Source organism: Dioscorea cayenensis, chromosome 15 (assembly GCF_009730915.1).
Source record: "Dioscorea cayenensis subsp. rotundata cultivar TDr96_F1 chromosome 15, TDr96_F1_v2_PseudoChromosome.rev07_lg8_w22 25.fasta, whole genome shotgun sequence".
Taxonomy (NCBI): Eukaryota; Viridiplantae; Streptophyta; class Magnoliopsida; order Dioscoreales; family Dioscoreaceae; genus Dioscorea; species Dioscorea cayenensis.
In genome coordinates, this window is record NC_052485.1 from 2,475,795 (window position 1) to 2,489,948 (window position 14,154).

Below are 14,154 nucleotides of genomic sequence, written 5' to 3' on the forward strand. Positions count from 1 at the left end.
AACAATATCAGTTTTCATAATGCCTATTCTTTAACGATTATCTCCTCGCCTTTCTTCTTGTTGATCTACACTATTACAAGGGAAGTCATGCAAAAGTTTTGTGTTAATTTATTATTTTCATCATTTATTCTTGATTGCATGAACATCAGAGCTAAACTAATACTAAAGTTTTGAAGTGATAATTTTTTTTTAACATCTACTGAATTTGGAGTAGTTTATGAATTTTTTTTTTATGATTATAATTGTGCTTTGTTAAATTAGTATAACTAGACGCAACTCAATTCATGAAATCAACATAGTAAATTGGTAACGGAACAGTACTATCTATGAATTCAAAATGAGAATAGCAATAACAAGGCAAAAAACTTTTTTTTTTTTGCCTTCTCAGATCAAATGTTTGTTGTCCACTTAAATTTTTAATGTGTGATATAATAATAGTTGTCAGAATAGTCCTATGTGTGTAATGAAAAAACAATGAAAAAAGTAGTTTGCACATTGTTTTCATGTTTAATAGATACAACTACAGCATTTTGTGTTGTTGTTTCGTACACATGTTTCTGATGTGAATATAAGTTGGCAAATTCATTTATCATGACTCATAAGTAGTTTGCACATTGTTTTCATGTTTAATAGATACAACTACAATACTTTGTGTTGTTGTTTCGTACACATGTTTCTGATGTGAATATAAGTTGACAAATTCATTTATCATGATTCGTAGTGGTTTGCATACCCTTCCTTTATTTTATAGTTTGGTTGCATTTGAAACTCATGTTAATAACTACTTACAGGATATATAAATATATATATATTTTACTTAGACAATCAATTTATTAAAACATGGTTGTGTTAACCATTATGTTTGTGATTGTACTAGGCCTTGTTCAAGAGGAGCAGAGGAACGTTTTTACAAGAATAGCAGTTTGAGGATGCCTATTACTCAACATATATGCTTTGTTAATAATGGGGAAATCATGTCACAGGAGTGATCCCGTATATTGGATCAAGTCAACTGCTCATGAATTTACTTTCTCAAACAATTATCACATGTTTTTGTGTGGGTTTTTCTTTTCTTTTCTTTTTTCTTTTTCATTAAATGCAAAGAATGCAGTGGTATATAAATTCTTACTTCTCCTTATGAGATATTTTACTAGTTTAAAAATTATTAGTCATCTTTTATAATATCTTTGCAAAGTATAACCTTTATTTAAAAAAAAAAAGCTTTTACTGATAAAATAATGAAATGTTATTTAAAAAAACTCTTTTCTTGATCCTTCTTTTAATTATAACATTTCTAAATGGATATTAATTACCTATCATTTTTTAATAAATATGACAATCATTATATCAAGACAAGAAGCATCTAAGAAATAAAATTACAACTCAACTGTCCTTAGTAAATTATTTAACTAAAATTATTTCATGATTAGCTAAATCTAGTCCTTTACCTTTTCGTGTGTTTTGTGTTTGGTCACTCAGCCTTAAAAATTTATGATTTCGTCTCTTACTTTTAATTTTTGTTATAATATGGTCACTCGAACATACGCCGTTAACAGTGATCACATGTGGCATATGCCAGGTCAGATGCCAGCCCTATAGCCACATAATATGCCACATGTGAGTTTGTTTGGATGACCAAATTATAATAAAAACTAAAGGATAAGAGATAAAACGTAACTTTTTAAAGTTGTTTGATCGAAATGAAACAATAGAAAAAGGTAAGGGGACTATTAAGGTTGTTTATTTAAAATGTTTTATTTATATATATAAGAACAACAATAGAAAATATTAATTAACCAGTCATTAATGGCATAGGGTATGTTGACTCTATTCTTTTGGGGGGAAGTGCTGGGATAGTATGGGAATTGGGTTGATTTCCCCCCACCTCATGTCTTCATTTGTCTTGAAGTGGATTTTGAACTAAACCCACTTCAATAATTTTTTTTTACTGTAGTGGGGGGAGAGGGGGTGAGCCAATCTATAAAAACTCATTTTCTCTTACTTCCAAAATCTTTTTTGAACTCATACAATTTTACATAACACCTAAATTCTCTATTTATATTCTCACTTTCTGACAAATGAACACCCGAAGTGCTGAAAGTGATACCACTTTCTCTTACTTCAAGGCAATCGCATTTTTTCCACTCCCCCATTTCCGATCACTTCCCTAAATTAACAGACTCTTAGTAATACCAAGGCATTTCAGTCATAAAATTATCACATTTTTAACCCATCCATCGTTTTAACGGCTCAGATTCAACAACTATTGAGTAATATCTGGCCGTCCATAATTCATTTCTTACCCAAATAGACGGTCCAAATGGATTCTTCTTGGCTTCAAAGTCCTGCAATTCAAAAACCCTCGTGTTCCTGTTCTCTCTCCTAGGGATGGCAATGGGGTGGGGCGAGGACGAGGCATGCCTCTACCATCCCCACCCGCCTCGTTTTTTTTCAATAACTTCACGCTCCGTTCATAGTTACAAATAAGTAACTAAAATTTCTAAAAATATTTTAAAAATAGATTTTTTTTTTATAAAACATATACTCTCATAAGAAGTTTTTTGAAATTTTTTTAAAATTTAATTTACCCCTACACTATATAATGTTTATACTAAGTTAAATTATTAGCGGGGCAAGTCCGGGCGGGCCATAGAAAAACCAAAACCGTCCCGTTCGGGGCGAATCTGGTGAGAAACCACCAATCGGCTCGACTTTTACCATCCCTACTCTCTCCCTTGTTTTTGAGTAGCTTGCTTCTCAAGAAAGAAAGTTAACAATCAATGGCTCAGATTGATGATGAAATGACTGATGTTGGATAACATCTCACCGTTCAATACTACTACTATTCATGGACAGCCCATATTGTTCCCTTGGCGTCGTACACATGCATTTTAGAACTTATTTCGTTTGGTTCAGAAGCAAGGTATTCTGTGATTTCTTCTATCACATCCTAACAAGTGTCTCTCACCGTAACATAAAAAAACAATAATAACTATAGCACAGGAAGGACTAGGGAATACCCATGCGTAATAACCCTGCTTCCGCTGTATAAATGCTCTCGTTTTCCCACTTGCTCCGTCTCTCACAATCTCTCACTCTCTTGACTTCGAGGGGGAACGGCCAAGAAGAGCAATGGAGGATATCACAAAGACAGAACTCGAATCACAAGTGAAGTTCTCCCAACTCTATCTTCTTTTTCCATTGTAATAGCTTTGCTACCTTGCCATCGTTTTGCCTCCGATCATCTATTGTTATAATTCTTTATCATAGATCGGAAGATGTAAAACACCCGAATTTCTATCTTCCTTAAATTCTTGCCATATTCATTATGGATCTTGAACGACCTCTAGCTAGGATGTAGTTTTCTAGTCGATGTTGGATTGATTTGGATTGTAATTAACCAGCCTGTTTTGCAAAAGATGTGATGGATTCCAAGGCTTTCTTTTCAAGATAGATAATGTGCTAAATGCCAATGAGTGAATTTGCTGTGTAAGTGAAAAACTAGTCCTCACAGATCACAATGTTAGAATTTTTTTTACAATATTTCATAATATATTATTATTTTCTTGTTAGAAACCACAAAATCATGTATATTTATTGATATTAATTTATAATTTATAATCAATAAATAGAATTAAATATATATATATATATCAAACATACCAATAAAAATTAACATATAAAAATAAAATCCATTAATATGTTATGTAAATACTTTATAAAATTTTAATTTATTAAAAAAATAAAACAATAAATGAGTGCAATTTTATTATAAAATATAAAAATAAAATATTTTAATTAAATAAAAATATAAGAAAATTTAAAACAAAATAAAAACTCAATTGTGATTAGGTAAGTTATATAATTTATTGATAAAATATATCGATAAAAATTAGTGAATTAAATTTCTTATCTATTCCAATAAAATCAACCAATAAACAAATAAATAAATAAAAAACACCGAGAGAAGTTCTATAATTATATATTAAATGAAATAATTAGAAAACACTAGTGTATATAAAGTCATTTATCAATTTAAATATCAAATTTGAGTAGTTTTTTATATTATAATTGTAGTTTTAATATTATATTTGCTCATTATTAATTATTATAATATTTTTTTTATATTTTATTATTGACCCCTGTTCAACCCCGGTTTGACCAGGTTGAACCCATTGACCCCTGACTCCTAAGTTTAGCAGGGTCAATGCCTTGGGGCCAGTCTGACAACTTTATATATATAATCTTAATGAACAATATTTTAAGTATAAAAGATGTTGTAATTGCTAATAAGTATATTCTCTCTATATAAAATCCTGAAATGTTTTGATTTCAATGGGTTTTGATTTCAATGGGAAATGAATTAATATGTATTCACTACTCAGAACATAGAAATGAGAAAGGTGATTCAGTAAAGAAAAGAGACGGTAGTGATTGAAATCGCACAACTGAGGTGCTACGCCGTCTTCTACTGAATCTTTACTATTGAGTGTGTGTAAATTGTGCCGAGTTGGGTAACTAATTCGTGTGTCTCTTTTCCATTATGTGTTTGATTTTACTCATTATGTGTTTGATTTTACTCAAATGAGTGAAAAATCAACATATTAGTTGTTGGATTTAAAAAAAAACAATGAATAATGAAAAACATAAGGATCATTTAAAAAAAAAACTGTATTTATTCAACGGCACTAATTTAATATAATACTTCTCATTATTTATAAATGATATCAAACACTTATCTAATGGATAATAGCATACTCCAAAAGGCTCAGCCACACATCTCACATAGATGAGCTGTGACCCTAATGAGACTAGGTTAACAAGAAGTTTCTTATATCAAGATCTGAAAAAAAAAATAAGTTAAAACATAAGAAACATCTAATCAAAATTAACAACGATTGAATAGTTCTATCCTTTCGTCGGAGTAATTCTGTCGGCTGCCTAGGTGGGTGAGTTGTGTATTGTAGTTGCTTCTTTTGAGCCCACGTCTAGCGGGTGGGTTGTTAGTCTTGTTCGCTCTTGTTGACTTCTATTCTATTTTTTATTTTGAGTAATGAATATGATTTATTCATCTTTTTTTAAATAATAATAATAATAAAATAAAAAAAATAATTGGGGATTTAATTTGAAAAGAAAATTACCTGCCCTCATCTGTTGAAACCACTCCCAAACCCGGTTTTGTTGATGCTCTTTCAATGATCTCATTAGGGTCTTCATCAGGCTGTAAAGCATGGACACTCCTCCCCACCCACCATGGACGAGCTGTGGGACTCCCTGGCCACACCTCCCATATATGCACATCTTGGCATTCTTGTTTTGCAGAAACAAGTATACAATATTTTGCCAAGCATGTTTGTCCTTTCTCACACACCTTCACCTGCCCATCATCTTCATCTTTGTATTCAAACTTATGTTCAGATGAATCACTTGAAACCTTTGGAGTGTCATGATCAGGAGGGCAGCTTCTACATCTGAACATATCTGGGTCTGATTGTAGATGCTGAAGCTGCTGAATTCCTTGCGCACTAACCATGGCAAGCATGATTATTAAAAGGTATAAGATCAAGAGCATTGTATATTTCACACTACTATTGCTACTATTCGCCATTGCTATTGTAAGGCAGGATTGAAGTTTTTTTTTTTTTATAACAAAACACTCTACTCAAAATATCTTTACTATAAATTAAAACTATATTCTATTTATAGGCTATCAAATTTTAATCTTCTAGTTCTAATAGAAAAAGATAAACATACAATCCTATTTCAACCTCTAGTCATAGTACTTGATTTATCTATATTTTGAAAGTTATGATAATTTTTGTTATCTCTAAGATTTAAAAAAAAATATTCTATTTACCTGATTGTTTACCTATGCTATGAAATTTTTACACTAATTAAAAAAATTAAAGATGCCACACATGACATCAACACACAACACCTGTTAAAAAATTATACTAGATCTGAGTTTTAATTCAACAAAAAAATTTGGTCAATTAAATATTGAATAAAGAGTAAATAATTTTTTTTTGTTAGATATACACACATTATGCAATTTCTTATATAATATTTTTTAAGAAAACTTTTGTCTTCAAAATATTACCAAGACAAGACGCATATGAAAAAATCTACACCTTGACAGTGATTAGTAAGATTATTTAATTAAAATTATTTCATGATTATCAACCGAACAAGTAACATGAAAAAAAAAATTATTTATATATGAAAAACAATAATTTAAGAATAAAATTATAATTTAGTGGTTTTTAACTTTGTTTGTATTTGAAAAGTTTTAATTTCAAATCTCTCAAGATGTAAAAAACAAAAAAAAAAAATGTATTCATCATTAATTTGTTAAAAAAACAACCGTAGAAAATATTAACCATTCATTAATGGCTCAGTACCGAGGCATGCATTTCAGTCAGATAATTATCACATTTTTAACCCGTACGTCCTTTGTTTTAACGGCTCAGATTCAACAAATGGATTTAAATGCCCGCAATTCAAAAACTCTCGTGTTCCCGCTCTCTCTCCCTTGCTTTTGAGTAGCTTACTTCTCAAGAAAGAAAGTTAACTATCAACGGCTCATATTGATGATGATGATGATGATGATGATGATGAAATGACTGATGTTGGATAACACCTCACCGTACGATACTACTGGCCCAAATTGTTTCCTCTTGGCTTCATAAACGCGCAATTCTGAACTCATCTGGTTCGGTTGCAGAAACAGAGTATTTTTTTGGTCTTTCTCATGACATCCTAACATTTACTCCCACTACAATATAAAAAAATAAAGGAGTTTTGTAGGTGTAACCCTCAATAATTTTAAAATTACATATTTACTCCTAAAAAAAAGATAATTGCATACATACACGGTCGGGCCCCTACCACTAGTCCGGCTAGCTAGTGACTAGTTCTTTAGGCGCGAAGCAGGCCGGGGCCCTACGCGCGGGCATCTCCCGCTACGCAAGCTGCTTTGTTCGCCACCACCCGAGAAGCAAAAGATTCGAGAGTCAAGGCGGAAAATACAAACATAGCATTGAATAATACATATAATTACGTATATACCCCTGAGTTCAAATTAGTTGAAATATATTAACAAACAACAGATATATAAAATAACCATTATACTTTTTGCATATATATTCTTGAAAAATATTTTTATTGTAAAATAACAATTTACAAATAAATTCTAATAATAATTTTCAGGATCAAATTGAAGTCTTCTTCTGATTCTCAAAGAAATTTCGGCACCATTGACAATTAGTAAGTCATTATCTCCAATGCTGATGACAAAGAATGAATTGGACATGTGTTCCTCTGTTTTTTCAGGGCCAATCTGCCTTGAAATAACTCGCACCACTTCACTGAAGTAATTTACTTACTCACTTTATATGTAGAATTAAGGATTCTAGCACCACCGGATGCAAAGTTGACACCTTTGAGAAGTTCATCATCTATGTCTGCCTTGTTGATGAAACTAAGATATGGTTTTGGTGATGGTAATCCAATTTTCTCAGTTAAAAAAGAAATTATACATGTTTTGAGAAAAGCGACAAGCGCCGAAACCCAGGGACGACCACGTGGGGGAGCAGCGCTCACCATCGAACCGTGCCCTCACCTTGCGCGAGATGGGGATCGAACTCGGGGAGCCACGCTCGACGCTCGAGGCGAACACCCTACACAAGGGACCCGAAATTATACATGTTAGAATATAATTTTGTAATATACAACATTGCTATTATATGACCATCTAGAAATTTAGTTCTTTTGGAATTTCAATGAATAAGAAAAATCAGTGAAGTTTGTGAGATACCGGGAAAGTCAGCCGCATTCTTGCTATTGCTAAATCTGCCCATTCTTTTCTTCCATTTATCTTGTCATCTAAGTTGTGTTTGGTGATGGTTTGCGTCGGTGTTTTAGATTTATTATTTATTTTTTTTTTTTATTATTATTATTATTATTATTATTATTATTTCAACTATGTGATTAAATTATATTTATTAATAGTAGAACAAATCAATACATCAAAGAGTTTTAACAAAACAAAAAAATTAACAAGATGGGGGTCTTCGCAACCAGCTCTATTCCAAGTTTTGGAAAATTAGGTCCCCTAGCAAAATTACTTTATTACATTGCGTACGGTGCGGGATAACAAAAATCCCGACACTTGAGAACCTTTTTCAAAAAGGGTCGCAATCCTTACGCCATCGACACTTGTATTCTTTGCCATAATAATTCGAGTCGATGGATCACCTATTTTTAGCTACGGCATTTACGTCAGTATTTGGTCCTTTTTTTCAAATGTTTGCTTAACTCTGAATCTCTACCTTCCTCAGTTTCAAACATTTGGACCAATTGGATCCCCTCATTAAATCCTATTCATAGGAATTTTTTTGGGATCTCGTTCCGAGCTATCTTCTCGGAATATTTGGTTGGAACGCAACAATCGTATTTTTCAACCAAATATGTGCACCACTCTCATTACAATTCTTAAAACCGCTAATATGGCTCTTTCCCCGGATTTACTGCAGATTCGGATCTCCACCAACTGGAAGCTTCTGAGGCTGTTCAGAAGGTAAAGCGCTCCTTAAACTTCATGAGCTCCAGGTCCACTGACCTCACAGGCGATATGGCGCCCAATTCGACTCAGGAGTAATCCGCTTGTTTCACTTCGAGTCGGCTCTGTCTCCAGACGGTCACGACTTCGCCACCTTCAGACTCTCCTACTTCTTCTTGGTTTTATTTTCACTGTTACTTGTCTTTCTCATCCCTGATGAGGAAATCAGTTTCCTTCTTCTTTAGATTGTCTTGTTTGTTGTTGCCACTATGAACTTTGTTTTTCCCCAGCTTTCTCTTCTCTTTTAATAAATTTGTGGTTTATCCACTTTTATTCAGAAACATACCAAATCCACTAGACAGAAAAACAAAACAAGTTTAGTCTTAGAAATTGAGATAATTTTAAGAAACCTCAAAGGTTAAAAAAGATATAGACATACTAGTCGGTGCTATCTTTCACCTATCAAGGCTCACTGGGCTCACTCTTTTTGAGATCTACAAGCTTTAAGAGATTTTTTAATTTATTTTAATTTGCCACAATAAAAAAAATTCAATTTAACCAAAGTCGCATATAATTCAAGACGTATGTATTTCCTTAAGAAATAATTGATAGTTTTTTATATATTTGTTAATAATAAAATTTTCTAACTCAAGGGTAATCCTTGAAATTCACAACATTATTTCATTCTTTGAATATCTTTATTTTTTTAATGCAATAGGACCAAAACTAATGGGATATTAACAGTAGAACTCCATTAATGGTTTAAAAGTACAAGCAACTTAAGATGGGAAGACATGACATAACAAGAGATCTGGTTATTCAAATCATACAAACAACTAAAACAAGGATGACAACAACAGCAATTATCTCCTTTGGCTGAAGACAGCAAATCTACGCACCTTCAAACTTGTCTCAACAACAAGTGTACGTGAAGATCATCTTTATTATAAATATTATATATTTCTTTCTTGAAGTAATCACTAATTAATTGATCTCACTTTATAAGATGATCATAAGAACAATTATGTGGTAGTTATCATAATCTCGAGATGTGACTTACCTTCACTTATTTGATTGTCTTAATTTAATCATTTTTAAAACTAAAAACTGTAATTTTTTATAGTAATAATTATTAACCTATTCATATAATAACCTATTCATGTAATATTTTTTTACAGAATAAACCTCTAATATATTTAATAAAAATTAAATTTATTTAGATTTTATTTTAGTAAATATCAGGTTTGTTTATCTTTTCACATGCTACTAAACACATGATAAAAGGATATATTTAAAATTTGTGAATAAAACTCAACAAAGTAAAAATCTAATAAAAAAATTGTAAAAATATAAAAACTACAAAAGCTCTTATTTATATAATTAAAATAAATAAATATTATAATAATTTTGGAGAAACAAATGTATAAAAAAAACATTACATACAGAGGATCTTAATAGAATTTTTAAAAGTTAGTTAAAGAATATATGGCTGATTAGGCATTGAAATAAAATATTTAATATTGTATTATTTTAAAATTTAAAAATTAATTAAGTTTAAATTACATTGATTATATATTAAATTAAAGTATTTTTGTATTATGATAATTACTGATAGTCTTTAAAAATTTGAGTTTTTAAAATTATTATTAAAAAAATCTAAAGATGAGGATTTAAAAAAATAAAAGTCTTAAAATAATTGCTTCATTGGAACAATATATAATTAGATGAGAATCTAAAGATAAGTTGATATTGTTCTAATTTATAATTGTAAAAATGTAGATAATATTTTAAATTAAAAAAGTCTCATTTACAGGGCATATATAATTTAATAATTTATCTGAATTCATTTAATAATTTTTTAAAACTTAATTTGATAAATTCTTTACATTTAAGATCTTATTAATTATAAAATAAACTAATATTTAAATATTTTTGAAAAATAATAACTTTGATTTAAACTTCTATTTAAACAAATCATAATTTTAAAAAATATTTATTATTAAATCAAAGTTTTAATATTTGCCAAATCCCTAAATCAATGCACATTAATCAATCATATATATTTTTACAAATTTTCTCAAAATTTTTAAAAATAACAAACTCAACAAAAACATGATGAGAAATAAAATAAATAAATCAAATCATTCAAATGAAAAAAAATAATATTTTAAAAAAAATAATGAAAATATAAAACTATATAACTGTATAAAGATAACAAATCAATGATGATCACACTTGGACCCTTGATAAAAAGTGGCACGTTCACTGTTAAATCCTTTTATAAATTTCTCATTGATGGTGGAATTCGCAGCCTGCTCTATCCCCTTTTCTGGAAAAATCACTATCCAAGCAAAATCACTCTCTTCTGTTGGCTTGCTGTGGAGGACAAAATCTTCACCCTTTCTACTCTCTTCATGAAAGGTTACAATTTTCAACATTCCACCGACACCTGTGTCCTTTGACACAATGCATCTGAAAATCTTCAACACCTCTTCATCAACTGTGAATTCTCTAAACACATATGGGCACTCTTTTCACAAATTTTAGAAGCAAATTCTCTTCCACAGACAATTCCCTCACTGTGTACCATTTGGATATCATCCTTAGTCCCTCAGCACCGAATCCTTTAGGACCTCACGTCCCGTGCAATTTTGTGGAATATCTGGCTTGAAAGAAACAATCGCATCTTTCAATTGACTGCATCTTCGCATCTCAATATTATTTATAAAACTGCTAAGCTTCTTTCTTGGTTCTCAACAGCCGACAGACATCAACAAAGCCTCAATGAAGCATCACAATCAATCAAACGCACACTCAAATTCTACAGCGCTAGAGCCTCAAATCCTACTGGCGACCCCGACCACGACTCTGCTCCGGCATAGTTACTTCTACTACATCTCTGTTTAGGCCTGAGATGCCAGATGGCGTCTTCCGCCTGCTTAGACTTCCTTCTACTTCCTGTTTCTTTGCTTTCTCTTCTGTACTTTGTTCCCCTCACTTCTGGTGAGAGTCTTTAGCTTCTTGTACTTTTGTTCTTCTTTTAATAAATCAGTGATTTATCCACTTTTATTCAAAAATATATATATATATATATATATATATTAAAAAAAAAATTGAAAGGGACGGGGCAGAAAGGGTAAGGCCGGAGACGGAGCCGAGTGGGAGGGGTCTACCAGAGATTCATGAAGATCTCTCTATCTATTATATTAGCTTAACCGAAAACAATACATGGAACTAGAATATAAAGACGAGATAAAGATCTTTCCAGCTCAGCATACAAAAGGTTACTTAAGCCTTCAAAAGTGAACAGACATCCAATCAAGTTCCAGCATGCATAGATATGATTTGCATGTGTCCGATCAGTATGTAGACCTTCAAAACACGTACACAGTAGCCAACTCTAACCCCTGAAGTCAACTATTTATAGCCAACAATCCTCTGAGTAGACTTTAATTTCAACAAAGTCATGTTATTTTTTAATGATATTATGGAAGCTCTTTTCATATTCGTTTCGTTTTTGATAAACATATTTGCTTCTCATACATATGTACATATTTTAAGTAACTAATCTTTTCACGTACGCATCAGCATATATAGTACCATGCATGAATGTACGTGGGCTCACTTCCCAAATTCTCACACTCTCACCATGGGACCATGCAATGCGTGCCAAGTGAATTGATGAAGATGAAGACGACGCTGAACTGCTGAAGCATGCTCCAACTGCAATGCTTTTCAAAATACCGCATGGCCAGTGTGAGAAGATGATGATTCATGCTTTAGTAGGTGTATATTTGATACATCCCTACAAGTTCCATGTTTTAGAGACATGAAGGAGAAGTAGTTGTTGAATATTATTCACATGACTTAATTTGATTGAAAACATGAGCAGTGGTAGTTTGTCATCGTTTTCCTTGACTTTATCTTGTGGTTATCAAGCTTTATAAATAATTTTCAAGGATGACTATGAGACATCTGTGTCTTATCCTTCATCAATATTAATTTTGCTAAAAAAAAAAACATAAAAATGTCCCTTCTCACCATTGCCACACTGCTAGTCCTCACTTTCTTTGGACTAGCGTCGGACTTGATCAATATAGATGCCAATGATATGAGTTTTGAGATACCTGTTATCTACAATGGGTTATCTTCTCCAATCAGTGCTTACATTAATCCAACCACTAATGTTTCATTGGTTTCACATGCAGGATATATGGATGAATTAATGCAACTCACGACGACGAGACGTGGTCTCATGTACTCAGTCGATATCGCAATCGGTACTCCTTGTAGTGATGTAACAGTGAGCCTTGATACAGGGAGTGATATAACATGGGTCCAATGCGAACCATGCAGAGAATGTTTTGATAAATTTTTGAGTCCAATTTTTGACCCCAAATTATCATCTACCTACAAAACCATAAACTGTCAATACCAACATTGTGGTGCTTTTTATAGCACTGCAATAATTAGTTGCGCTCCTGACAACAAGACATGTATGTTTGGTCAAAGCTATATGGATGAGTCTGCAGTTGCAGGTCCCTTCTCAGAAGATTATTTTCACTTCCAAGATAAAGACGGAAGGAAGAAAAGATCTGATTTTCCTCTTAAATTTGGATGTGTGCATGGTACCAGGGGAGATTTTTCTCCCTATGATGATGGTATCTTGGGAATGGGACGGGGCAAAGTTTCACTTATTTCTCAACTAAATATCTCAAGATTTTCTCATTGCCTTTCTATGAGTGGAAAGACTTCTTATCTTTCTTTTGGAGATGCAGCAAGGCTTGAAGGTAAAACTGTCCGTTTGATTGAAAACGAAATGGTGCCTTCACATTACTACGTCAATCTCCTTGCCATATCTATATTGGATGGTAAGAACCATCTTGCTTTGGATATTCCACCTCAAACATTTGCCATCGATGATAATGGCCGTGGAGGCTTTATCCTTGACACTGGCACCACTATTACACAGCTCCATAGATCAGCTTACGCTGAACTTTCCAGGATGCTAAGTGTGGTATTCTTGCTCTCACACATATCTACTGTCCATTCAATTTATGGCTTATCTTATGAGTATTGCTTTGATATATCTTTGGAGGAGGTGGAGCATATCAGTGTGGTTTTCACCATTGACTTGGTTGATGTGAAGATTACAGGCAACCAATTATTTTATGAGGATGTGGATGCAACAAACAAGCCAATTATCTGCCTTGCTATATTTGAGTCGGACAGGTCCAATCCAACCACATCAATATTGGGAGGTGTCGCCATGAGTGATTATAACATTGATTATGATCTTCATAGGCGAATTGTCACTTTTAACTCTACCACTTGTTGAAACTTTTCTTTTTTATTTCTATTGGGTGTCTATGAATGAATATCACCTCTGTTGACACACTTTATTTCTATTGAATAAAATCAGTACGTTTTTTCACAATAAATGTTAGTTTGTTAAGCTTTTTATTTTTAATATTTGCGTGCATTTCTTAATTACAGTTGTTTTTCTTTCAATACTGTAATTAAAGTGAATTCTGAAATTCAGAGAAACAGATAATGTACGTGTATAATGCTTGGCTGCTTGCTGCTGTAATAAT

The 14,154-nt window shown here is 32.1% G+C and overlaps 2 protein-coding genes across 2 annotated transcripts; one reads left to right on the forward strand and one right to left on the reverse strand.

Annotated features, from left to right (window-relative positions):
• Positions 1-4,692: 4,692 nt before the first annotated feature.
• On the reverse strand, positions 4,693-5,578 carry LOC120278220. Its single transcript, XM_039285165.1, has 2 exons — positions 5,142-5,578; positions 4,693-5,029 (listed from the first exon to the last, which is right to left on the reverse strand). The coding sequence occupies exons 1-2, from the start codon at positions 5,570-5,572 to the stop codon at positions 4,942-4,944; spliced, it is 519 nt and encodes a 172-aa protein (XP_039141099.1). The 5' UTR covers positions 5,573-5,578; the 3' UTR covers positions 4,693-4,941.
• Positions 5,579-12,587: 7,009 nt separating this feature from the next.
• Positions 12,588-13,898, forward strand: LOC120277561 (aspartic proteinase nepenthesin-2-like). Its single transcript, XM_039284420.1, has one exon. The coding sequence runs from the start codon at positions 12,588-12,590 to the stop codon at positions 13,896-13,898; it is 1,311 nt and encodes a 436-aa protein (XP_039140354.1).
• The last annotated feature ends 256 nt before the right edge of the window (positions 13,899-14,154 follow it).